This window comes from Manacus candei, unplaced genomic scaffold (genome assembly GCF_025592945.1).
Source record: "Manacus candei isolate 608988 ecotype Guabito, Panama unplaced genomic scaffold, ASM2559294v1 h1tg000036l, whole genome shotgun sequence".
NCBI classification, from domain to species: domain Eukaryota; kingdom Metazoa; phylum Chordata; class Aves; order Passeriformes; family Pipridae; genus Manacus; species Manacus candei.
The window spans coordinates 285192-310590 of NW_026138084.1; the positions used below are offsets into that span (position 1 = coordinate 285192).

General features: G+C 57.9%; 1 protein-coding gene across 1 annotated transcript; it reads right to left on the reverse strand.

Annotated features, from left to right (window-relative positions):
* Nucleotides 1-4: 4 nt before the first annotated feature.
* Nucleotides 5-22736, reverse strand: LOC127473591 (semaphorin-3D-like). Its single transcript, XM_051793404.1, has 18 exons — nucleotides 22622-22736; nucleotides 11211-11414; nucleotides 6285-6445; nucleotides 5530-5592; nucleotides 5182-5301; nucleotides 4768-4870; nucleotides 4538-4666; nucleotides 4074-4219; nucleotides 3730-3844; nucleotides 3504-3573; nucleotides 2929-3073; nucleotides 2630-2852; nucleotides 2422-2510; nucleotides 2169-2210; nucleotides 1735-1892; nucleotides 1445-1509; nucleotides 1104-1234; nucleotides 5-1019 (listed from the first exon to the last, which is right to left on the reverse strand). Exons 2-18 carry the CDS (start codon nucleotides 11332-11334, stop codon nucleotides 609-611), a joined length of 2295 nt encoding a protein of 764 aa, XP_051649364.1. The 5' UTR covers nucleotides 11335-11414; nucleotides 22622-22736; the 3' UTR covers nucleotides 5-608.
* Between the last annotated feature and the right edge of the window lie 2663 nt (nucleotides 22737-25399).

A 25399-nucleotide genomic window follows, 5' to 3' on the forward strand; every position in this document is an offset into this window, starting at 1 on the left:
TTGCTTCTCTCTCTTTTTTTTTTTTTTTTATTTTTCCCCAGTAATATAAATGTCAAAAAAAGAAGGCGATGTGGTTTGAAGTGGGTTGGAGCTGGGCTGGGCATGGGCATCTCTGCTCACCTGGAGCCCAGGCTCAGCCAGCAGCCGTGTCCCGCTGCCTCCAGCAGCATCTGGGCTCCACTGGCACCTCGGCAGCTGCCCAGGTGAGCCCCCTGGCACCTCCAGAGGGGAGGGAGGCTGGATGCACCAGTGTCCATGGCCTGGCTGGGTGCTGCCTGGAGTCAGCAAACCATTGGGAGGGTTGGTTCTTGCCTTTCTCTGTCCTCTGTGCTTATTATTGCTGCTGATAATGATTGTCATCAAGGGCCAGGGGAAAACAAGGAGAATAAATATTCTGCAGGTAAATAGAGTCTCGGAGAGCAGGCGCAGGCTGTGTGGCCTGGCCCTGGTGCTCCTGGGGCACGTGGAGAAGCAGCTGGGACTGGCAGGGATTGAGGTAGTAAGAGCAAGGCATTTCTGCACGGGAAGGCGAGAGGTCTCTCAGAGCTGATGCCAATGAGAAGGCCCTGGAGAGATGGGGAAGGGAGCTGTGGGCAGCCCTGGCTCCCTCACAGGCGCTGGGGGTGCCTCCGCACCCGGCCGTTCTTGCTGTCCGGGGATGGGTACTTCTGGTGCCAGGCTCTCTGCCGCTGCCTCTCCTGGTGCCGCAGGGCGTTGCAATAGGCGTCCAGGCTGGTGCCCGGGGCGCCCAGGGCCCGCGGGAAGCCCTTGTAGCCCGGCTGCAGGTCAGTGCGGGGCCGGGGGCTCTGGTGGGTCCCTCCGAGCTCAGCCCCCTTGCTCCGTTTGTAGGGCGGCAGCTCCATGGCCTCGTGTCCGATGACGCGGAGGCTGTACCGGCTGAGGGGCCGCGAGAAGGAGCGCTCCACCGCCTGGCACTCGTAGGTGCCCACGTCCTCCCTCGCCAGCTGGCGGATCAGCAGCCCTTGCTCCAGCACCAAGAAACGTCCATTGTTCCTGACCTGGGGCAAAGGCAGAGAACCCGGGTCAGTCCCTGGCGACCGAGCCCCCCCTGCTGCCCGTCCCCACTGCCCCGTGCCCCGCACCTCGCTCAGGGCCGTCTCCTCGCCGTGCCGCACCAGCCACCGGAGCGTCGTCTGCGGGGAGCGCGCCAGGCACTCGAGGAAGGTTGAGTTCTTCTCCACCCCGAAAACCAGCTTCTCCACAGCAGCAGTCCCTGTGCAGGGGACGGGACAGAGGAAGGGGTGAGTCCCCTGCGTGGGATCTGCGTGACGGGCGGGAGGGAGAGCAGCACGGAGCACCCAACGTGAGGTGAGGGCACTGGTTTCCCAGCTCCATCCCGCCCGCCCTCCTGGGCGTGGCTGGTCCCTGACAGAGCTGGCTGCCCACACTGGGGCTTCTTAGAGGGGCTGGGGCTGGTGCTCACCCTCTGCTGTGCCCTGGCACTGGCTGAGGGGGTCAGACTTCAGCATGTCCTGGCAGCGGGCACGCCTGTGGGAGAGCAGACAGGGCTTTGGGGTGGCACCCACATTGGGCTGTGGGACCCCTCCATGGCACAGCAGCCAGGGAGAAGGACCAGAGAGGGCTGAGGCAGGCAGAGTAGCAGTAGGGGTCTGGGCTGGTGGATAGAGCTCCAAGGCTGGCACTTGCCCACTCCTGCTTCTGACAGCATCCTTTTGCAGGAGTACAACAGGGCTGGCCCGGGTAAACACTCACCTCTTCTCAGTGAGCAGGTGTGGGGCACAGGTCTTGCCATCCCAGGTGCAGTAGGGATCCCTGGCCAGGCAGCAGTCGGTGCAGGTTTTGCCATAGAGCTCACAGCGGTACAGGGAGAGCTGGACCAGCCCATGGGTGCTGCTCACAAACAGCTCCTGCTGCTCGGGCAAGAGGAACAGCAGCAGTCAGAGCCCATGGCTGGAGACCAGGGCTGGCAGGGAACAGAGCTCCTGCCCCGTGCTGGGGGGAGGGGCGGGGACACCAGGAGCATGAGACAGAGCCTGCCACCTCCCTAATGCCTTGGCAGGATCCCATTCCCTAAATGTGCAAGCCCTGGGGCCAAGGGACTCAGGTAGAGGGGCTGGGACCAGTTGCCCTCTGTCTCTGTCCCTGTCCCTGGGCTGCTTTAGGGAGAAGCAGGTGGGAGGACTCACCCGTTTCGGTGATAACTTCATGTCCAGGATGGGAGAAGGCACCTGGAAAGGAAGGAGACGGTGCTGAAGCCATGTCAGTCCCTCCTGTGTGTCCCAACCTGTCAGTGGGGTTGTGTCCCCGGGGGTGGCAGGATGCCAGGTCCCTGGCCCAGATCCCTAGTCCCAGCTCCTCCTGCTCCCTGTAAGCAGCCTGGTCAGCCCCTGTCCAGCCATCATGGTCCAGCCCCCGTGGTGCCACCATGGACTCCTGTACCTTAGTGACGCTGATCTCCTCCAGGCTGATCACCTCGGTGCCACGGCTCACCCCGCCAGCCAGCCCCACCTTCAGCACTTTGCCTTCATCTGCCAAGGCAGCAGGAGAAGGAGCTGTCAGGGCTGGGAGCCCCTGGGACAGCGGGACACATGTGCCACACAAGCTGCCCCGCGGTGACAGCGTCCCCAGAGCCGGTGTGAGCTCCCACCTGTGCCGAGGAAGAGCACGTCGTAGTGCCGGCTCTCCATCTCCAGCCGGTGCACCAGCAGCCGCCGCAGCCGGTACGGCACATTGACCCTCACCAGCACGGGCTGGCGGCCCTGCGGGTACACGGGCTCCCACATCAGCTGGTGGCTGCGCATGAAGCTGATCACCTCGTCGGGGAAGTCCTTGGTGGACTGCAGGAGGGGGTCGTACGTCTCGCTGGGGCACTGTGTGAGACGGGGCTGCATCAGGGCCGGGCCAGTCTGACCCGCCCCCCCCCGCAGGTGCTCCCCAACCCCTTACCGTGCCAGGGCGGGGATAGGGGACGCGGCCCTTGTATTCTACCCAGCGGTAGTCGAATCCCTCCTTGTGTGCAAAGGGGCCGCTGAAGGCAGCTCTCACGGCAGCCATGGAGTAAACGCAGACGGCAGAGCCGCTGAACACGCCGCTGTGGGGAAGCACAGGGCTGTCACTGTCCCGGCTGCTCCACAGGGCTGTCACTGTCCCGGCTGCTCCACAGGGCTGTCAGTGACCCAGCTGCTCCATGGGGACCAGGCATATGCATGCCCACAGTCCTGAGCCCACGCTGTCCCCTGTCAGCCCTGGAGTCGTGCACAGCACCCCGGGGGTGACAGGAATCCCTTTGGAACAGCCAGTCCAGCCTGTGGGACTGCTGGCTGTGCTGATGCCAAACCTGTGGTTTGGCATTGGGCTGGTGAACCAGCAGCAGGGAAAGCAGGGAAAGGCTGGTGACCCTTCCTCAGCCATCTGGGTGCTGGTCCTGCCTTTCTCCACCCAGGGCTCCCTGTGGAGCAGCACTGATGAGGGGCTGGGGGGCTGGACTGCCCCACACAGGGGCTAATGAGGGTCCTGCTCACCTGGAGACCGTGAAGAGGCCGAAGACAAGGGGGTTCTGGGGGTCCCTGGTGCGCAAGAGAAAAACATCCTCTGCAAAGAGAGGGATTGAGGTGAGGCACCCCAGAGCTGGAGTACCAGTCCAGAGGATGCAGGCAGGCATCCTTGATGCTGTGCCCTCCTCCCTGGGAGGGAGCAGCTGTGGCAGAGCAGTGTTGCTCCTGGCTGCAGCCAGGGCTGTGCACTCACCGAGCTGGTCGAAGTGGGTCTCGGTGCCCTGGGGCCCAGGGATGGAGCACACCAGGCGGGCCTTCAGGAACGTGCTCCAGCGGTTGATGAGGCTGCGCTTCCCTCCAACATCATTCTGCCAGGCACCAAGAACTGGGGTCAGTCCAGCCTCTCTGAGCCTCCCCCGCCACTGTGCCCTCCCCGTTCCCACATCAGGACACCCCCAGCCCTGAGCCTTCTGCCTGGTGGCCAGTGTGCAGTGGCACCCTCACGTCTCACTGTTTGGGATGCCTCTTGGTCCAGAGGGGGTAAAAGCCCACCCGGTGGGACATCCATCCACAGAACACTGGCCTTTGGCAACTGACCTTGCAGACCCTGGCCACCCTGGCATGGATGTGCCGCCGCTCCCACTGCCCAGCTTCCATGGCTGTCTCACGGAAGAAGATGTAGACCTTGTCATCGTGAGGGTTGTAGGTGTCGGGGATGTCGTAGGCACCAATGAACGCTGGCTCTGTGGGGGGAAAGAGCAGCACAAGGTGGCCCTGTGTCCTCATCCCACCGTGTGGTACTACCCTGAAAGCCCCTGGCAGGTGCTGAGGGTACACAGGGCCTGCGTAGACCTGGCTACCTGGGAGGCAGAGCCCCATTCCCAGTGCTCAGGCTGTGGAGTGCATGCTGGAGCCTGGATCCCACCAGTGGCCTCATTAGTGCTTCCCCCAAAGAGGAGAACGAGGTGAGACCAGAGAGCTCTGGCCCCAGTGCTGGCCTCAGCCTCTCCCCAGCAGTCAGGAGAACCCCTCCCGTGCCCCATGGGTCCCCCTGTTCCTACCGTGTAGCCAGTGGTCCTGGTTCTGCTCCGTGCGGATGTAGCTCTGCTCTGCCCCATGGACCCAGGTCCGGAAGAAGGCAGCACTGCTGCCCATGAAGTCACTGGAGGTGCCCGAATACAGCTCCCCATCTGTGGGGTTAGGGGGGTGTGGGTGGGAACCAGCACCTCCCAGTACAGACCATGCCCAGCACTCCCCTCCCAGCGTCGCCTCTGCTCCCTCTTGCTCTTACCGACGAGGAGTCCCGTGAAGGGCTCACGGGGGCTGTACGGGCACCGTCCTCGCCCCGATTCCAAGGAGTGGGTCACCAGCCGCATGGGGGGAGCCCCGGGACCCTGTCAGAGCCAAGGGGGAGATGTCAGCCCAGGAGAACAAGCTGGGATTGTGGGAAAGAGTGGAAAGGAGGCTGGAGTGCTCAGGTCTGTGATGAGTGGAGTCCTCAAGGAGGATGCCAGGACCTGGTCCCATCTCCATGAGACACGCTGGCACTGCCAAGCTGGAGTTGCTCTCACCATGTGAATGCCAGGAACTGCACCAGGCTGTCCACCCTCCCCGTTCTGGGGCTCCCTCTCCCTTTGCTCCCTGGGAATGGGGATCTCTTGGCACCTTCTGCCATGGGCACTTGTCTGTCCAGGGTGCTCCTCACCTTCCCCCTGGCTCCCAGCTGGATGAAGGCACAGACAGGCTGGTAGGAGCCGGTGCCGCAGGCGAACACGTGGCTCCGGTTGAAGGGCTGGAGGAGGCGGATGAAGTTGGCACACTCCGTCTGCACAGGGGGAGATGTTTGTCACTGGGCTGAGTCCTGGTGTGTCTGCTGGGGATGAGGAGCCTGGCCAGACCCTGCCATGGCACCTGGCCAGCTGGGCTTGGCTCTGGCTGGCTCCACAACCCCATTCCAGGCAGACCCCCAGGCTCGCTTTCGGGGTGACAGGGATGTTTAACCTCCATGGTAAACTGCCAAAGGCGATGAGCCGGGGCTGCCAGCCCTGCTTACCTCCACGTTCTTCCCTGCCAGCTGGCAGTGCTCGACTTGCTCCCTGGGGGCTGACCAGAAAATCTGAAACACAATGACCCCTCAGATGCAGCCCCTTTTTCCCTTGGCTCCCACGGCACCGGTGGGAAGAGGCTCAGTCAAAAGGCACTGCCAGGCTCAGGTGCATGACAAGGACACGGGGCTGCTCTGCCACAGGTCTGACACCCCCCTGGGTCCCTAGGGCCCAGTGGGCATCCTGCCAAATCAACTCAGAGTGAACCCAGCATGGGGACAGAGCCTGGGTGGGCCACGGCACGCCCAGGCAGTGGGCAGGCTCTCCTGGATCCCAGCCCGTGGGAACGCCAGGCTGCGGTGCCTTAATGGGCTTTTCTTTTGTTGGGCTTGAGCTGTGCACCCTGCCAGCAGGATGTCTTGGGATGACATTAGTGGACTCACTGCTGGAGCTGTTGCTGCAGCAGCAGGGACTAGATGTGACTGCAGGGCTCCGGGCACTGCCCTCAGTCCACCCAGGTCACCTCTCCTGGCCAAGCCACCCTGTCCCTCCCTGGCGTCAGCCCATCCCAGCAGGGCCCAGCACCGCCAGGGATGGGTTGACCCCAGTGATTGAGACATCCTGGCATAAATGTGTCCCCAGTGAGGTTAGAACAGCCCAGTTCAGAGCACATCCACCTCCACGCCCTGGTGCTGGGACAAGGAGTTGCTCCCAGGGAGGAAGAGGCCAGCTTGGCCAGGGCCACCCTCCTCCCAGCACTGACCTTCTCAGGCTCTCTGCTGGGGTGGTCCAGGTGGAGCAGGAAGATGTGGTTTTTTGCTCCCACCATCAGCCAGGCTCTGTCTTCATCCACCAAGAGAGACTGGAAATCCATTCCATCCCCTGAGGCCAGCAGCAGGCGAGAGCTGTTGGATTTCAGCAGGTCTGAGGAGAACAGTGTGGGAGAAAGAGAAACCCATCCATGAGCAACACAACCAGCAGCCAGGGGCCCTGTGCCTCCCTGGCTGGGACAACCCTGGTTACCTACCCTTACTCCAAGGAATCACAATTCCTGCCTCTGCCTCAGTGAAACCCACTCTCCTTGGTGCCCCTGAGCTCATCATGGAGTTTCCTCTATGTTCCTTCCTGGGAGAAAGAGTCACTCCAACAGAGAGGAGAACTGTGCTGACCTTGCCCTGGCTGAGCTGGTTTGCAGGGCACAGAGCAGGACAGGGATCCAGCCCAGGAGCCCAGAGTGCTCAGCTTCCAGCCTGGATTGCAGAACTCCTGGAGCTGCAGAGCCTCTGCACCCTGAAACTGTGGGGAGAGGATGGAGCAGAGGAGACTTGCTTGCTGTGCCTCCTGGCATGTTTTCCATGCATTTCAGATCAAGAGAGTTTACATAAAAAAGGGTTTTGGCTATTTGCTGGGGCAAATACAGCCTCCAAGGAAAGGTCACCACAGCCCAGTCTGGACACCCTCTTTGCCCACCCTTTGAGTCTGTGAAGTGGCTGCTGGACTTCACTCCAGGCACAGGGACAGGTGAGGCAGGAGGATGGGAGCACTGGGACAGACCCTTGTAAAGGAAGTTCTCAGCTGTGTCCTGGATGCCACTCCAACCCTGCACCAAGCACACCACATTTCCCATTTTGTGTCCTGGGTATTAGACTAGCTAGGGAAAAGTGCTTTTCGTGGCACCCCTTTGGCACTGCTGGAGGGAAGAACCACCTTGCTGAGGGGAAAGTGTGCCATGGACCCAGCACAATCCATGGAGAGTGGAGACAGGGCAGCAGGAAAGGCTCTGCTGTTCAGGTTGCAGCTCCTCCTGTGCAGCAGCCGGAGTGGCTCACATGGCCCTTCTGGCACAGTTGCAGCCATGGGGGTGTGTGAGGGAGACAATAAGCTCTTTTCTTTTGGTTAAAACTCCTGAAACAACATCCCCTGGGCTCGTATCAGCCTGTGATGTGCAGCACCAGGTTTGGTGGCTGGTTGCCGGGGCAATCATCCCCCAGTGCCGCCGGAGTGGCGGCTGCACCGGACACGGGACCGCAGCAGCTGCCGCCCCTGAGCGCCTGCTCCCAGGGATCGGGGCAGGAGAAACCTGCACCGGGGCAGGCCTTGGGGCTTCCAGAAATCGTAACATACAGCTCTCATCTCCAAAAGTGCCGGGATGTGGCTGGGAATAGGGGGCTGGCTACGCTGGGAAGGCTGCTCCTGGTTTTCGTGTTGTGCAGGGAAATGGGCAAAAGTGGGGCTGTGGGAAGAGGAGATGGAAATGGGCTGCGCTGGATGGGAACTGAGTAGAGGCAGAGTGTGGCTGGAAACCCAGAGAGATCTGTAAGTCCCAGACTGAAAATCTGCCCCAAATCACATGGATTGAGTCAGTGTGTCAGGAGCAGAGGGAGGGAGGCTGCCGAGAGGAGCCGGTGCTGGCTGGGTGGGTGCAGTGTGGATGGGAGCGTGGGTGGACGTGCGGCCCCAGGTGCAGGTGGGGTGTACGTGGGCACGGGCACAGCTCCATCCGAAGGGAACCGGCTGACCCGGGAGGTTGTCTCACTTCCTTCCACCCCCTTTCCAGGGCAGAGGGGAAGCAGGGCCAGTGCCTGAAGGCTGGAGACGCCACTGACGTCCGGTGGTCCCTGCTGGGCCCAGCAGCACGTGGGTCCCTGCCCGGATCCAGCAGCCAGGCTGGCTCCCAGCTAGCGCTTCCGTCTCCCCTTCCTCCAGGATCAGAGCTCCTGTAAGGGGGGGCCACAAATCCTCCTCTGCCAGGAGCCACTTCCAGCTACATCAGGGAGCTCCTGGCTCTCCTCCTGCTCCCACAAAAACTGTGCACAGCCCCATTGCACTCCCCACCTTTCCTCGGGTGCCTCCTCTGGATACCAGGGATACAGGGGAGAAGATTTCCAAGCAATTTTCCTCTAGCTGAATGGGATTAACAGCTGAATTCCTGTCCCTGCCTCTGAGCCATTGTCCCTGCTGGGTCCCCAGTGGAGTGCAGTGCATCACTCACTCTCTTATGTCTGTCAACATCAGGACCTGCCTGATTCAGGGAGGAGGGAAATGCTAGGCAGGACTCTGGGGAGGCAGGTTGGGGTGGGAGGGAAGGGCAGAGGACAAGGCTGATCCTAGAGAGTGTCACTTGCTGGTCACCCTCTGACGTGCTGAGGACAAGGTCAGGCAGGGTGATGGAGGAGCCCTCCCTGCTGCCATGGTTAATACATGGGAGAACCCTGGAAGGACTCACTGCCCTGCACTTGCTTCCTCTGGCAGGTTAATGACCATGAGGGTCTGAGCCTAACCCCGTGGCACGGCTCTGCTCCCTCACCAAGAGGACATTGAGTGCTGTAATCCAGACCCAGGAAGCTGCCCCACAAAAACCAGTCTCTTCTCACTCCCAGGGCATTTGATCCAAACCCAGCCCTGGAGGCAGGGAACCAGGGCATCTCTGCAGCAGCTGTACCATGGTCAAACCCATGGATGAGCCCCGAGAAACATCCTCTCCTTTGTGTTCACTACCTCCCAAGGCCGCGGTGTTTGTCTCTATTGCCGGGACCACTGTAACTGCCTTGCCCCATCCATCATCTCTGCCTGCCCCTCAGCTACATCATCCTCCATGCAGGGTGACCTGGGCTTCCTGGGGTCACCTCCCGGCTGTGCTGGAGGGCTCTCCTGGCCCCTTCCCCTGCCACCAGGCGCAGCAGCCCACGGAGGAGATCCCCGAAGCCGGGAGGAAGCTTGGTGCTAAATCGGGCTCTGGCCCCTCACTGCTGCTGGCTGACAAGGGACGTCCCAGGGCAGCTCTTGGTGCCGATAACCAGAGCCCCATGACCACCCTGCCCTCTGGAGCACTTGCTGCGTGGTGCTGCCCGGCTGGGCTGGCTGCAGATCAAAGGCTGGCAAACGACCCATTTGCCAGTTCCTGGGATATTCCCGCAGGAGGAGCTGGCAGGCGTACTGTGGTTTCACTGAACACCCACACTGCTGCACAGCCTTGGAAAAGAGAGAGGCTCAGCTCGGGCAGCGCTGGGGCTGACCCAGCCTGACCCAGCTCACCCCAGGCTGCCCCTGCCCGGCCGGGGTGGCCGGTGTGCTATTATAAACCTCCTCCTCGCCTCCTCGGCGGGGTGGGAGCCGCTGCTGTTGTTCCTGGCCCCGTGCCCTGTGCCCCATCCTTCCTGTGCTCCCGGGCCGTCGCTGCTGTCATTTCCTTCTCTCGACCCTGCTTGCGTCTTGTCCCCCCGCCCCGCCGAGGGCTCCGCCTGCCATCCCATGCTGGGATCTGAGGGCAAGGCTGACCCCGCCGATGGACCCTCAAAGGCCTCCTTTTATTTATTTTTTTTTCTCCTAGGGGTTTTTAAACCTAAACTTCTCAAGGCATTGTGTCCTTGAACCTGCCCTGTGCTGTCAATGAGTCACATCCCCTCGCCATTGTTCACCTCGTCCTTGAGCCCTCCCGATGCTGGGAGCTTCCTCTTCTGCCTCTGCCCAAAAGGGGTTTTGGCATGTCTGGCCCCGGGACACTGTGGGGCTTTGAAGTCAGCAGTCCCTCTGCCCCAGCAGCCCTGCTCTGCCTCCTCTGGCTCCAAGGAAAGGCAGACCCTGCACCGTGTTTCTGAGCTGGGCTATCAGCAGAGCCTTCTCCTCACACAGATATATTCCTGGGAGGTCCAGTCCTCTGCAGCCACAGAGAGCATCTTCCATCATGCTGGCTGTCCCTGCCTGGAGAGCAGCTCCTCAGGGTGATGGAGCAGGCCAAAAGGATGGCCCCAGAGCCTGGAATGCCATGCCCATGAGAAAGCTGCTCTGTCCCCTCTCGAGTGTGGAGAGGGCTGGTCCAGCCCTGCTGACTGCCACGTCCAAGGCCACTCTGAGGACGTGCTGAGCTGCCATCCTCAAAAACAGCTTGCTGGTTTTCACATGGGAGAACCTGAAAGCAGGTCAATTGGCCACGTCCATGCTCCAGGTTCATGTCAGGGTGAGGAGCTGCCAGGTTAGCAGAGCTCTCCTCTAGCTGCTCAGGTCATTCCCCTGTAGAGACTCTTTCCCTAGGGACTCCCTTCCCACACTTCTCTGCTGGGCTGTGTGCTGTGCTACCTGTCAGTCTGCCATTGCTGCATCTTCAGGTCACCAAAGCAGTCCCCCCTCTGCATCAGGCTTGAGAAAACGGTGCCTCCCCTGAAGAGCAGACCAGACGGACATAGGGGGAAAGGGAGAAGTGCAGTAGGGAGATGATCTGCACGGGGAATCAGTCTCTCCTGGCAGGAGAGGAGAGGTACAGGCAGGACTGTGCTGGTGGGAGGCAGGAGAAGGAGCTGGTGGCACTGTCCTGGGGCTCAGTGTCCCCACTGCATGGTGAGCTGAAGGGGATGTGCAGTTCAGCCCCAGCCCAGGACACACTGTGAGACACACAGAGTGAGTCTGAGCAGAAGGAGGCATCCTCTCTGGTCCTGGTGTTGCACTGGACCAGGGCAGAGTTTTCCCTACTCGGCCCTCTTCTCCAATGCCAGTGGCACTGGTACAGCATCCTCAGGGACTGCTTGGAGTTGCACCCTTGAAACATCCCAAGGGCCCAATGTGTGGAGATGTTAAAGCCACAACCATGAGGCTGCTGCCTGTGTCCCCAGGCCCTGGCCACCCCTTCACTCCCTCCTTGCAGGACTCTCTCCCAGCCCTCCCAGGCAAGGTGCAGACCCCGAGGAGCCCCTACCTTTGTAGGCGAGGCGGAGGCGCGGGGCGTGCTGCTTCCACGCCTGGCTGCTGCCTGGCTGCTGCAGGAGGACACAGAGGAGGAGTGTGGCGAGGGGCAGCCCGTGGCTGGGGGCAGCCCACATGCTGGCACGGGGGTGTGGGCAGGGGCCACTGGCCCTCACAGCACCATGGTCCAGCGCCGAGATGCCACCTCAGCCGCCAGCTGCAAGGAGAGAAAGGGGAAGGCTGCAGCTGGTGCTCAGCGGGCCAGTCTGGGCACTGGGAAGGCAGCTGTGGCTGGGATAGACATTCATCAGCTGCCCCCCCTGGAACTCCAGTGCCTTCCATGTCCACAAAAGACCAGCTATTCCAGCCTGCTTAGGAGAAGTGTACATACAGTGTGATGCCAGCGTGCCCACAGCATGTGGTACTTTGAAGCACTGGGATTTGAGTATCCTGGAGGTGCCTGACATGAGGGAAGAGGTGAGGAGCTCTTGGGCAGTAGTATATCCTTCAACAGGCTCTCAGAGCTTGGGCATCCTCTGCTCAATATCTGCTCAGATCCCAGTGCTTGGCAGAGCCTGGTGAAAGATCCCTAATACTCATCTCAGCTTGGGGTTAAATATCATCCCTCTCACTTAAAGGGGAATCCATGTTTTGGAGCACTGTCCATAAATGCCACTTCTCTGATCCCATCCACGTCATCTGTGGTTGTGCATGTACATGACATATCCCTGGCCAGTAGCTCAGCAAATTGCCTGGTCACCACAGAGCTCTCTGAGGCCACCAGCATCTGCTGGCTGTGGCATACTGCAGGCTGGAAGGGCTCTCTGACACATACATCCCTTCTGAGGCACACAGGGGTTCACTGCCTTGTCCAGCAGCTCCCACAGCTCCTGCCGGGAATGGGGCTGGCCTGCTGGCCCTCACCAATTAATCCAGGCTATTTAGATACTTTTTCTCCACTTCATAAATGTCCTGGTCCCTACATGGCAGCTCTGACTAACTCCCCCTCTTGCTGCATATTAAGTTTGTCCAGTCCCACGGCTGAAAGATTTAAAATGAGCTTTTTAGCTCATTCCTGGCCAGAGGCTCTTGGCACCAGGAGCAGGGGATTCCTGCCATCCCAGTGAAGGGCTGTGGGAAGGATGGTGCAGCCAAGTCTTTCCAACTTCTTTGGTCTCTGTCTTGCACAAGAAGTGCTCAGCTCTGCCTAGGGAGGAAGTTTGGGGCTGGTGGAATGGGGGTTTCTCTCTCTCCCAGTAGTAGCTCATGGCTGACCTGGGTTGCAGCTTCCTGGGAGGGGGTGCAGCTCATCTCCTGCTGCTTTCCTGCCCTCACTGCTGCCTGGATCTCACTCTGGCCAACATAGCCTGCTGCTGTTCCAGAGCCTTCCCCTGTGCCAGGAGACCTGTCACCACCCCAGGACATGGATGTGACCTCGGGGTGACTGCTGTGCTATTCTCTGTCTCTCTTTATTTTGGGGCTGCTCTCTCAACCCAGCCACTCCTTCCTGGGCACTTTTCAACAGTTCAACCACTGACATAGGAAGGGAAAAAACACCCCACAAACATGGTGGGTTTAGCCGGGTTTAAACTGTTCCTGGGTTGTGGGGAGGGAGGTTCCCTGATAGGAACCCGTCGGCCACACTGGGGACCCACAGACAGTGCTGCCCTCGCTCCCCCACAGCCCCCTTCCCAGCAGGCAGTGATGGGATGCTCCAGCCATTTCAGCTGCTCCCATGCTCAGCCCCTGCAGTGGGGTCTCCCAGAGCCATCCTGTGGACTCGCAGCCGTGCCCTGAGCGAGCACTGCTGTCCCAGGGGTCATCCCAAGGACGGGTCTGGGATTTGAGAGATGTATTTTTTTCCTTTGCCAAAGTGTGTTGTGCTGCTGGAGGGCTCAGGAAAATGCTGGCCTCTAATTGCAGCTTTCTATAAATGGAGCTGGGTCTGTGCTAGGCTTACCTTTGGGCTAAGCCAACCTTGGAGGAACCTTTCGTGACCCAGGGAATGCCAGGGCTTCTGCAGATGGCAGGCAGGGCACTGCTCCTGCCTTGGGACATGGTCACGCATGATGAGCTTTGGGGATGCTTTGCATGCCTGGAGGAGGGGCTGGGGATGTCGGGCAGGCGTGTGCACTCCCATCTACAGCTCAGTTATACCAGTGCTCCATCTCCAGCCTTGGGAATGCCAAAGGCAGGTCTGATGGTAGCGGGAGCCACGGCCATGCACAGGAAAAACCCAGAGCCCTGGCAGGGCTGGGACAGGGACAAGAAAGTGAGGGTTTTGCTAGAGGGATTTGCAGCAGAGAAAGGAAGAAAAATTCCAGTAAGAAACACTTCCCATGTGTGTCACTCTGGGACTCTCTCCCTTCGTGCCCAGGCAGCAGTGAGGGACTCCACATCCACTTCCAGTGCCCAGCTAAAATCCCAGCACAGCCCCCCCCCCGAGCTGGCTGTGCCCACGGGCACAGGGACATCCCTCGTTGTGCCAGTCAGTGCAGGGATATGGGGGAAACAGATCTGCTGGAGGTGAGGAGCTCGGCCGAGTTTACACGGAGAGGGGGAGCGTGGGTGCCTGGTGGATGGAAACAAGCTGCAGATGATGAATCCAGGGTTAAATTAAACACTCCCGACAGTTTTAAATAATCAACTGTCCGGAGCTGCAACTATTTCCATCTCAGTTTGGAGAGGGAAGTGCTGATGAGGGCAGGCTGCTGGGCGAGGGGATGGCGGGGGGTTAACATTTCATACTCCAGGCACAGCAGGACCTGGTGGTGAGGACTTGGGGGATGTCAGCTGTATTTTGAGGGGCTGGCAGTCACCAGGAGTGCCAGGTGTAGGTGGCACTGGTAGTGACACCACAGTGCTGGGCTGACTCTACCAGCAGACCACCAGGCACCCTGGTCCCAGCAGCTGCCCTGTGCCCTCCCTCCCCTTCCACTGGTGACCTGCAGAAGCCACAGAATCACAGAATGGCTTGAGTTGGAAGGGACCCTAAATATCATCTAATTCCAAACTCTCTGCCATGGGCAGAAATGCCCCCCACTAGACCAGGTTTCTCAGAGCCCCATCCAACCTGGATGTGAACAGTTTCAGGGACGGGGCAGGCACAGCTTCTCAGGACAACCTATGCCAGAGCCTCACCACCCTCACAGGGAGGAATTTTTTTCTAATATCTAATCTAAATCACTCCTCTTTTAGTTTAAAACCAGCCCCCCTTGTCCTGTGTACAAAGTCAATCTCCCTCATTTTTATAAGCCCCCTTTAAGTACTAAGGCTGCATTGAGTTCTCCACGTAACAGAAGTCCAAGAGGTCTAAGGCTCTTGGCTGTCACAAAGTCCTCTGGAAAGTCTTGCTGTAGAGTGAGCAGTCCAGGGAAAAGACAAATCCTTCCTGTTTGAGGCACGGGGTATGGAAGGGACTGGTTTATCCGTGAAAACTCCAGTTTCCTCCTGACAACGCCTATCTGCTGCAATGCCACGAATAGTGTAAACCAGCCCAAATGTCAGAGGGGGAAGGGCCCTGGCAGTGGGTTTATCAGGCTATGGATTATCTCTGAGGGGGAAAGCTCAGCTCTTCAGCAATCCCGCAGCACGAACAGCAGTCGCCCTGTTGCCATGTGCTCCACCAGTTCACAGGCCTGATTGTATCCCAGATAATCCCCACGTGCCATGGACAGCCTGGTGCCTTCTCTAGTTACATGGCAGGGCTGGCAGGGCTGGGGTATGAGACAAAATGCTGGTCCCCAACAGCTGGGGGACCTCAGGGGACAGGAGAGGGGGGAGGAGAGGATATGCACACCTTATCAATGTCCATCCATAAGGGTCTTCCCTGTGGGGGGACAGAAATGCTGGGGTAGAACTTGCTTTGAGAGGGGAGAGCTCCAGGGAACTGAGTCCCTCCATGGAGCTGGCCCTGCCTGAGGCTCCTGAGCACCCAAGCCCTGACTCCCAGACCTCAGCCCCAGACTCCTGAGACTGTCCTGCCTCCCTCAGCAGAAACTCTGGTGTGGGTGGTCCCTTCTCTGCCACTTTTGGGAGCTGGGAGAAAGGAGTCTCACCCTGGCAAAGACACTAAGGGGCAAAGCCAGGCAAGGAGGTCCAGCAGACTCAAATTGGGCATCCATCCCTGCACACACATCCATGGGTCAGTTGGGTGCCTGCCATGTGGTCTGTGTCATGGGAATGTGGAGCCATGTGTGTGTGGAGCACTCACAGCCGGAGCTGCTGGCCATGTGCCTTGGCCTGCACCCCTGCCCACAGCTGTCCCTCTTCCTAAATCACTGCCTGGCCCCCTCCCTGGCCAGGCAGGAACAGAACCCTCCCTGCTCAGCCCAGGGTTGTGGTTGTCCCTCTCCATACCGCCCAGGATGATGGATGCCCTGGCAGCTGCAGGGAGAGGCAGCTGTCATCCTTCTCCACTGGGAGGACAAAGGCACTGGGGTGAGCCCTTGGCTCCCTCCCTGTCTTCCCTCAGAGCTGCCAGGCTGGGGCAGGACCAACTCTGAGGAAGCCTGTGGTGCTGAGTGGTTTGTGGGAGGGGAATGTGATGGTCCTGCAACAAGACACCAGAGCTGGAACCACAAAACCAAGTGGCAGAGCTTGGGTGGCATCACAGCACCTCAGTGTGCCCTGTGAAACATCAAAGTCTCAGTGAACCCCTCAGTAACAAGATCACACACTCCCATACACAGCCCCAGAGATTGTGGGGAGTGGATTTGGAGGGGTTGGATGAAGGGATTGTTGGACAACAGCAGAAGGCTGAGGCTGCTCCAGCTTCACCTCCATTTCCCTGCCACCACACGGCCAGGCTGGCCAGCAGACTCCCCTCCAGCCGGGACGTCTGGCAGCCTCTTACGCTCCTGCCTCCTGACATTAAAGTCCCCGACTGTGATTAGTCCCAGACCACCCTTCCTTGCCAGACAACACTACTGGAGTGTGCCAAGCACCATGGGTGGGGACAAAAGAGCCCAACTGCCACTGTCACACCACGGACCCTCAGCATGTCAACCCCTGGGCAGGGGGGCTCCTCCCTCATGGGCACTGGGTGACAGTGGCTATGGGGCAGGGACAGCCCGGTGGTCTGGGTGGTGTCAGGAGGACTTTGCTGCCTGTGGTGACACCTCGGAAGGTCTCCATGGTGTTTGTCTCCCTGAAGTTATAGTAGCTTAAGGCACACTCTGGTTGGGGGCACATCCTTTGAAAGCAAATGGGGAATTGCCAAGCCCAAGGCTGGCCAGGATATTAATAACTGTTTATGATGGGATAAGGAGCTGGCTTCCCTTATCATCCTGCTAATCCCTTTCTTGGAAGGCCGCTGGCTCAGCCCCTACCTTTCCCTTGCTACTGAGAGAGGTGAAACCCACTCTAGCCCAGCTCTCAGGCATCTGGCTGGTAAGGTGGCCCAGCAGCTGGACTTGACTCAGGGCACAGTGGTGGGCACAGTGATGGGCTGCATCAGCCCCTGCTTTCAGTCAGTGATTCCTGCAGGAGTTTCAGGTGTTCCTGAATGTGCTACTTGAGCCAGGTAGTGCCAGCTGAGGGACCACCACCATTCCTCCCTCTAATTTACCCCAAGGGCATCCAGCACCAGGAAGGCAACAAGTCCAACATGCAGAGAAAGCTGGATGGAGACACAGTGTAATTGCACCTTGCAGGTCTCCTCTCACACAAGATGCTGCCAAAGCACAGGGAGCTTCCAGTGCAGAGCAGTGCCACGGTCCTGCTGCCCACATCGGGGCGCTGGGACACCACCTGGAAGTGGCACATTCACAGAGGACTGGGTTCCTCCCCAGAAAAAGCAGAGGTGGGACAAGTGTGGGTTAACTTGGTGTAATTAATAAGCTCTGGGCTGGGCGTACTGCACTCCCAACCTGCTGCTTAATGCAATTGAGAAGCTTAACATTCTTTCACATTTGGGGCTTGCCACCCTCTGATGTTGTGTTCAAGTACCCAAATAAGGCAGGGAAGAGGCTGTGTGCTGCCTTCTGTGCTGCCTGCCCAGCTCCCCAAAGCCTTGGGGGTCCCCAGAGGCAGTGCTGCATTCCTCAGAGCCATTTATACTCCAGTGCTGAAACCCACCCTTGTCACCTGTCTGCCACATGGCCTGACACTCAGCACAGCCCTCGGGATGCTCAGGGAGCTTTACCCCACTTGGGAGCCATTCTCTGGGCTCCAGACTTTCCAGGCTGGGTCTGGGTGAATCACACACGTCCTGGCAGGGGCTCCAAGGCCAGAAGCTGGTGTGGTCTCTAGCCAGGGACAAGTTTGCCCATGCTCCTTGCCCCAGACTGGCTGTAAAGCTGCTGGGGTGAGGGGCTGAGTGACACTCAGGGTTTCCATCCAGAGCTTGCCAGCCCAGGGTCACCAGCTGGAGCCTGGGCAGGCTCAGCCATCGTCCCCTGTCACAAGCTGCCAGCCCCTGGAAAAGAAGTGGTGGGCTTGGTTGGGGTCCTTGTGGGACCCCTGTGAAGAACCCCAGCAGAGAGCCAAGGGCTGGGGACAGCTCCACCCCAGGGGTGTCTCAGGGGAGAGCTAGCCCTGGGGAAAGCATCCCTGCTCCCTGGACAGGCTGCAGCCTTTCCCAACACTCCCAAACCAGAGCCAATTGCTTCCTGAAGCTGCCAAGGCATTCTGCAGCAAACCCACACGATGTGCAATACTCATTTTCTTCATTCACAGTGGGATTATTGCTTCCCACCTCCCGACCTACTGGACAGGGTGCTCAGCACCTCTCGGAGGGCTGTTAGCTTTGCCACATCTCCCCACCTATCATCCCAGGGCCCTTCCCGGCGGGAGCTGGCCGTGAAACACCTGCTCTGCTGCTCAGTGACCCGGCTCACGATCCGCTTCGCCGCTGCCAGCCAGCGACACGGCTGCCGGTCGCACTCCCGGGGCCGCTGGCTGTCCCAGCTGGGGCCGCCTGCCTCCCCTGACGCTTGAAAGCTCTGCAGTGTTTTCTTTTCATCAGCGAGAGCCCCGCTCCCTGCTCTCCCGGCCGCGGCGCTAATTGGAACAGGCTGGGCAAGGCGTGGGGGGCTCCGGCGGAGAAAGTATTTTAATGAGGATAGAGGGTGCCGGCCCCGTTATCTGCTTCTTCTCAGAACCTCTTGGCTGGGCTCCTCGGGAATTAGAGCCTGGATTGCCGGGTAAGCTCTCTGGCTCGCAAGCCTTGGACCCCTGCGGAGCACCACGCTCCGGCGGCTCCCCGACGGGCTGCCCTTCGCTCCAGGACACTGCTCAGGGAGCCAGGGACACGGCTCTGCATGGCCGGCAGCTCCTGAGGGCTGAACACCCCTGCGACCCCACCCCAGCAGCTCGGCTGTGGCCGAGGGAGCTGCCTGGGGCAAGGCTGCGGCTTCTCTGCCGGGTATTTCCCGGGATCAGCGACCAGCGGAGACGCTGGGATACACGAGGCCGTTCACCCCAGCCAGCTGCTCAGTCACGCTTCCCCAGGGGATGCCAGGTCAGCTCCAGGCGGAGCTGAAGATGCTGGCACGTCTGGCAGGGGCTGGGGCAGGTCAGGCTCTGGGCGGCTGCAACAGCATTGCCATGGGAGAACCAGGGCAGCATCAGCAGCTCCAAGGCAGAGAGCTCCCTGCTTTCAGCCATTTCCCTGCCCTGACAACACAGGAGAACCCCACCCAGCAGATGGACACAGGCAGGGGTACCCTCCTCCCAGCACAGCTCCTGTGCCCGTGTCCCCAGCAGGTCAGAAGCAGCAACCACCGTGTCCCACACCCGAGGTGCTGCTCCCAGGGCACATCCCTCCTGCCCAATCCCTATCTCACGTGAAGGCCTCTCTGTCCTCCATGCACTGATCTGCATGGAAGACATGCCAGCGTTCTGCCATGGAAGGCCACTGTGGTTGTTGTTATTCCGGTGTGGGGCTGAGGCACAGCTGGACTGAGTGACCTGCCTGTGGTCAAATGGGAAGCATAACAGGACAGGGATTGACCCCAAGTGTCCCATCTTCCCCCAAAGAAGCTCATTCTCCTCCAGCACAGACCAACTCAGCACTAAGCCTGACTCTATGCACGTGGCTCCCAGCACATGGTGTCAGAGCTGTCACCATGTCACCACCCGCCTGCGTGGGAGCACACACCGTGGGAAGGCCAGCTTTCCCCTCAGAGGACAAGGGACAGATTGAAACTGAAAGCCCTTGTTTTCCTTTTCACACCACAAAGCACGCAGGCCAAGTTAGCTGACATCAGTGGTCTCCTCCTGGAAAACAGGGAAATAAACCTGGACCCAGTGGTGGGAGAAGCAGGGGGGGGTTCCTGCACACAATAAATGGCAGCTTGCCAGCCCATGAGACCAGAACAATCACCTCACACGGCTGAGCGCTCGTGAACGGCATCATTCCAGAGGAACCAGGTCCTGGGCAGGCTCCCAAGTTAAGTGGGGCTGATGCTGGCAACAACTGTGCTCCATGCCGTGCCATCCCACCAGTGGAGAGGGGTTGTGCTGGCCTGGCATCCCTGCAGGTACAACAGAGCCAGGGGGAGATTCAGGGGCACGTGGGATGACTGAGCACAGAGGTAGCAGAGGCCAAATGCCCTACAGTGACCACATCTGGGAATAACAAAGGCTTATCTCTGCCGGGAGTATGGAGTGGTCCCTCCTGGGTACCACGGAATTACTATCGTTCATAACACCCAGCTATGGGGAGATGCTGGGGGTTTATGGCTGTGATTTGGGATAATTTAGTCTTTAGGGAGGGAGAATGACTTGGTTCCCTGTGCTGTGAGCCCAGCTCTGTGGTCTTACACTGGTCATTTTGCTTCAGTTTCCCCAGGCAAAGAGTTGGAGAAGGTACAGTTGGCTCCCATGAGCAGGGCAGGAGCAGGGAGGTATCAAGTGGCTCACAGGAAGGACCAAAGCTGGAGACCCAGTCCAAGGTAGGTAACACTGTTTTCACCCTCTCTCCTTGCTCCTGCTCTCCACTTGCTCCCTGCTCCAAGCAGGGGGGAACAGAATCCCCTGATCCAACCTTGTCCCCATGGAGGGCTCCTCAAAGAGGGCAGGTGAGGCTGGGTGTATCCCCCCATTACCCATCCAAAAGCAATTCCCAGTGGCCCCCCAGACCAGGAGGTGACTCAGCTGACTGATCTCTATGTCTCTGCTTCCAACAGCAGGTTTGTAATGGTGTGAATGAGTGTCTGTAAGGATCTAATTACCCCGTGCTCTCTGAGCTACCTCTCATTGTAATTCCAGCCGGAGTGGGGACAGACCAAACTTGGAGGAAGAGGCAGCTCCAAGAGTCTGGGAGCCAAGGTTTACGATAAATCTTTATCCTTAGTGTAAACAGCCCCTGAGAGAGTGTCACAGGAGCACAGCAGAGAGCGAGGCAGCCAGAACCCCTCACCGTTTGGAACATCTGCCAGCTCGGGGACTTGGTTTGGCAAAGAGCATCATTAGCAGCAGCAAGACCTGCCAGGGACCCCAGGCTTGGCTCCAGCTCCCTATCCTTGAGCTGGGTGCTGCTGGGTGCTGCTGCTGGCAGCCCCACAGCCTGGGCATCAGCCCTTCCCAGCCAGACCATGGCAGATGCTCTGCAGCCTCCTCACACAAGCACATTGGTATTTGGGAGAGCATCTTACATCCTTGGGGGTTTCCTGTTTAATTCTCAACCTAAGGAACTGCAGCAAATGATCCCTGTCTTGCATGCTTGTGGAATTCAGTGAGATTAGATTAGGGATGAATTCTTCCCATATTTCTTATAGGGCTGATATCTCTGCCCTGGCTTTCAGATTGACTTCCCCATCCCCGTCTCATTAATCACCGGGGTGTTTGCGTCTCTGTCGTTTTCAATGCCGTTAGCTCGGCAGGAGAAATCTGTCTGTTCCAGCAGCCCATCGCGTCAAGCCAGTGACCCGTCAGGGCTGCCAGACCCCCTCCCTTTGAAGGCCGAGCGAGGAGAGGCCGGCAGAAAGCTGGGACACGCTCCACTTGGCAAAGAGAAAGCTCCCGCATGGGGCGCGTGGCCGGCATGTGTGCGGGATGGCTGCAGTTCTGTGACCAGATCTCCAAGAGCACTTTCCCCTTTGCCCTCAGGCACATGGCTGCAGCAAAAAAAAAAATGCTGGTTTCCAGTTTAGCAGAAATTTCCTGCCAGTGCTCAGTAGCTGGATTAATGCAATGGTTCCTTACGGGCAATAAATTCTTAACTAAGGGCAGCCACAGCAGTGGCCAGTGCTTGGGGCTCACTGGACCCTCACTACACCCTGCACAGGGAAATGCTTCCAGATGATTTCCAGTGGACAGCACATCCCTCGGCCCGGCTGCCAGGTAGGGCTGCCACACACTCAGGAGCAATGATAGCAAGGGTAGGAAGAAATAACCCTCTGTGTCTTAATTTAAGTTCATAAAGAGCTTTGTTATTTGCTAAACAAACATTCAGCCTCCTCCCTCCCCCCTCACCCTGAGTATCAGCCCCATCACACAGAAACACCCACCCATCGCTTTCAGGACACTCAGGCTTGCAAGGCTCCCACCTCCCAGCCATCCATACTCAGGCTCTGTGATGCTTCCAAGCAGAGGGATCATTAGTTACAAGGACTCCTTTGGAGAGCACCCGGTATTTCTCAAGCTCTGTTTCTTTTCTGCCTGCTTTATGGGATGACCCGAGTTTCTGAGAGCTGAGGCATTGCAGAGGGAGGTTGAAGAAGCACAATTTCCTCGTCCCAACAGATTTCATAAAGCCCAAGCAGGGGAAAATTCCCCCATGGATCAGGGAGGCTGTTTTTTCTCCTTATATCAAGGCTGTCACAACTGTTTGAAGGCAAATGATTGATTTTTATCTGGGGGGGAGGGAGAAATCTGACAAAGTTATCTCTGAGCAGTGGCAAAGCTCCCAGCATGGGTTAGTGACAACTGCCCAGTGTGGGATTTTGGGATGTTAAACCTTTGCAGTAAAGCAGAGTATAGAAGTAGAAGAACATCAGAAAAAAACAGCTTTGGAAACAGAGCTTTACCATAATAAAAAAGCACAAAACCTCTCGGAACTGAAGTTACAGCATTAATAGATATAACAGTAAAAGATGGTTGCAGGGGGTTGGAACAAGATGATCTTTAGGGTCCCTTCCAACCCAAACTGTTCCATGACTCTATAAAGATTAGTATCCCAAACTTTTTGCGGCATGCTCTGACAAATGGAGCGGCAGAGCGAGGTCTGCTCTCTCTGCAGGAGGTGGGAAAAGCCCAGTCACTCGTGAGTTACTCTGCACGGAGCCATAAAACACAGCGAAGCTGACAGTGAAAGCAGACGAGCTCACGGCTGGTCAACCCCGGCTCAGCTTCCCAGGCTGAACTCTCCCACTGGGAATGCTACTCCAGCCAGCTCTCCCAGGGAGGGAACCAAGGCAGCCCGAACCAGCCTGGGCTGCCCAAGTTTATGAACAATTAAACCCACTGCTCGTTACTCACCCGTCAAGGAGCCAACGGGATCCCAGCGGCAATGCCCACCCTACCACCAGGCCAGCAGCTCCAGCGCCTTCTCCCAGTGAACCCAGAGCACCTGGAGGCTGGAGGCGGCAGGAGGAGCCGGAGGGGGAGGACAGCCGGGGGCAGCCCCTCATTCATACCCAGCCCCGGCTGCGGGAACGCTCCGTCTGGTCCGTCCCATTCATCCGCACACCACAATTGCCATCTAGCGGTGCGGGATCGGTGTGGCCGGAGCTGCCGGGCTACCACGGAGTCATAGGGAGATATTCGGCTTTTCCCCGGGATGCTTCATCCCCGCAGCTCGAGGCACATCTCGTGGAAGGGGATAGGAAAGCAGCAGGTGCAGCGCTCACGTTTTCTTTATCTTGTGAACTGGGACACAAAAGCACAGCAGGGTGGATGGGAGCACAGGCTCACGGACACCATCCCGCTGCTGTCACGCAGTGGGGTTAGAAAGGAAAGCTCTGGCCCACAAGCAACTTCAGAGCAAAAAGTGATGGGAAGGGAAATCTGGGAGGATTTGGGCTCTAATGTACAAGCACAGTGCAGTGGGAGCAGAGCCAGACATTCAAGGACCTGACTATGAACTATACATTTCACTTCAAATCCTTAGTCCATTTCTGAGCCCCTCACTACAAGAAAGACACTGAGGTGCTGGAGCGTGTCCAGAGAAGGGCAACAGGGCTGGGGAAGGGTCTGGAGCACAAGTCTGATGAGGGAGACGGGGGGGCTCAGCCCAGAGAAGAGAAGGCTCAAGGGGGACCTTCTCACTCTCTACAATTCCCTGACAGGAGGGTGGAGGTAGGTGGGGGTCGGGCTCTGCTCCCAGGTAACAAGCAACAGGACAAGAGGAAATGGCCTCAGGTTGTGCCAAGGAAGACTTAGATTGGATACTAGAAAAAATTTCTTCACTGAAAGGGTTGTCAAGCACTGGAACAGGCTGCCTGGGGAAGTGGTGGAGTCACCATTTACAGAGGGATTTAAAAGCCGTGCAGATGTGGCACTTAGGGATGTGGTTTACTGGTGGGCTTGGCAATATTAACAGTTGGACTCAATAATCTTAGAGGTCTTTTCCAATTTAAACTATTCTGTGATTTACAAGGTGTTTTTTAGCTCCAGACAGGCTCTGGGCTGATCCTGCAGCCTGAACGCCCATCAGTGGCTGGGGAGCATGAGGTGCATTCCTGGAGCATATTGGGTTTGGTTTCATCTGAAAGGAATCTGGTTGATACTGTCCCAAGCCCGACCTCTGCAGAGCTGCTCCAGGATGCAATCCAACAGTGGGGAAAGTCATGAGATCAGATTCAGAAGTGCACCCCAGAGTCAAATTAAGGCACTGGAGCAGGCACACCCCAACAGGACGTTAGGGAAGGGGACCTTTCTGTCTGTGCAAAAGACCTCCCCTATGTCCCAGCAACAGGACCCAAGGGAGTTGCCTAAGACCCTGTTGAGGCTCTGGGTGTAACAGGTGTTACAGGCAGCTTTGTCACCAGCTTGTGGGTGGGACTGCACTGCCTGTACTGGGGTGACTGTGCTCCCACTGCCCCTCTGTGATGGGAATGCAAACCTCATCAATGTAGGCACTCCAGCTCCTCAGGCTGACCCTTTCCTTCCCTCCAGATCAAGCCTGGCATGGCACAGTGTGAAGTCCAGAGGTGGGTATCCTGCACTGGATGTCTGCAGCAGCAGTGGTGTCTGTGAGGTGGTGGCTGGAACCACCTCCAGGGGTGAGCTCCAAGCTGTTATCCAGCCCTGTGCCATTTCTGGACCAGCCCATCCTTCCATTGTGTGGGACGGGGGACTCTGTCCCTGGGGGGTAATGCTCACATTCCCAGCTTCCTTGCAGCATTCCCAAGTGCTCCATAGGGAAGCAAGGTGCACTTTAACAGCTGGACAGGACTGCCCTCCTCAAGGCTGCAAAAGGGCTGAGCAGCACATGTACAGACCCACACACCCTCCAGCAGCAACTTGGCCAAACCACATCACATTCAAAATGTGCTGGTAAAAGGGATCCACATGAAGTTTGGACAAGGGCTTGTGTCCGTGCTTATCTCGGCTATTCCAGGCACTCTGTGACTTACTATAGTGTCATTCATCTTCCTTTGAATCTTTGTACTACTGAAAGGAAGTCCATGAAAGTGCAGCTTCACAAAGTTACACTTGGTGACATTTGAAAGCATAATGTCCCCAGTGCAGGAACAAAGAACAGAATGGTCTTTGTATGTATATGGATAAATAAGGAAATACAGAACCTACATTAAAATGGGGGCATGGTTTGAGCAACAACCTCCTCTGAACACTGAACTCCTGTTTCTTGAGTCTTAAAGCACTAAATGAGTAAAATTGTTCAACATACTCATCTGGTATCTTTCCATATCCATCTAGGGGCAAGTACACACGTTTATTACTCTTCCATTTCAAATAAAGAGAAGGCTTAAAGATTTGTTTGAAAGATATAAAAAATTGGCTAATTGCAATGTATTCACTCCTAAAGCTTTTACTGTAAAGTAGAACTTTATCTTAAAAGCGTTCCCTGCTCATGTTCTGCTTGCTGGTGTCCTGTGCCTTCAGGGTGTCCTGGCAGAGCTCTGCCTGTGTGCCAAGCCCAGCCATACCTGTGCAGGTCTGCAAAGCCCTGATAGTCCAGCACAGCTGCACTTGTGATATTGAGAAAGAAATCCCTGGAGGAGGTTTTTTTTTCAGTTTGCTTGCAGCTGAGTGATAGAAACCTGATTTGTGGAGCATCAGGTTTTGCCTCTG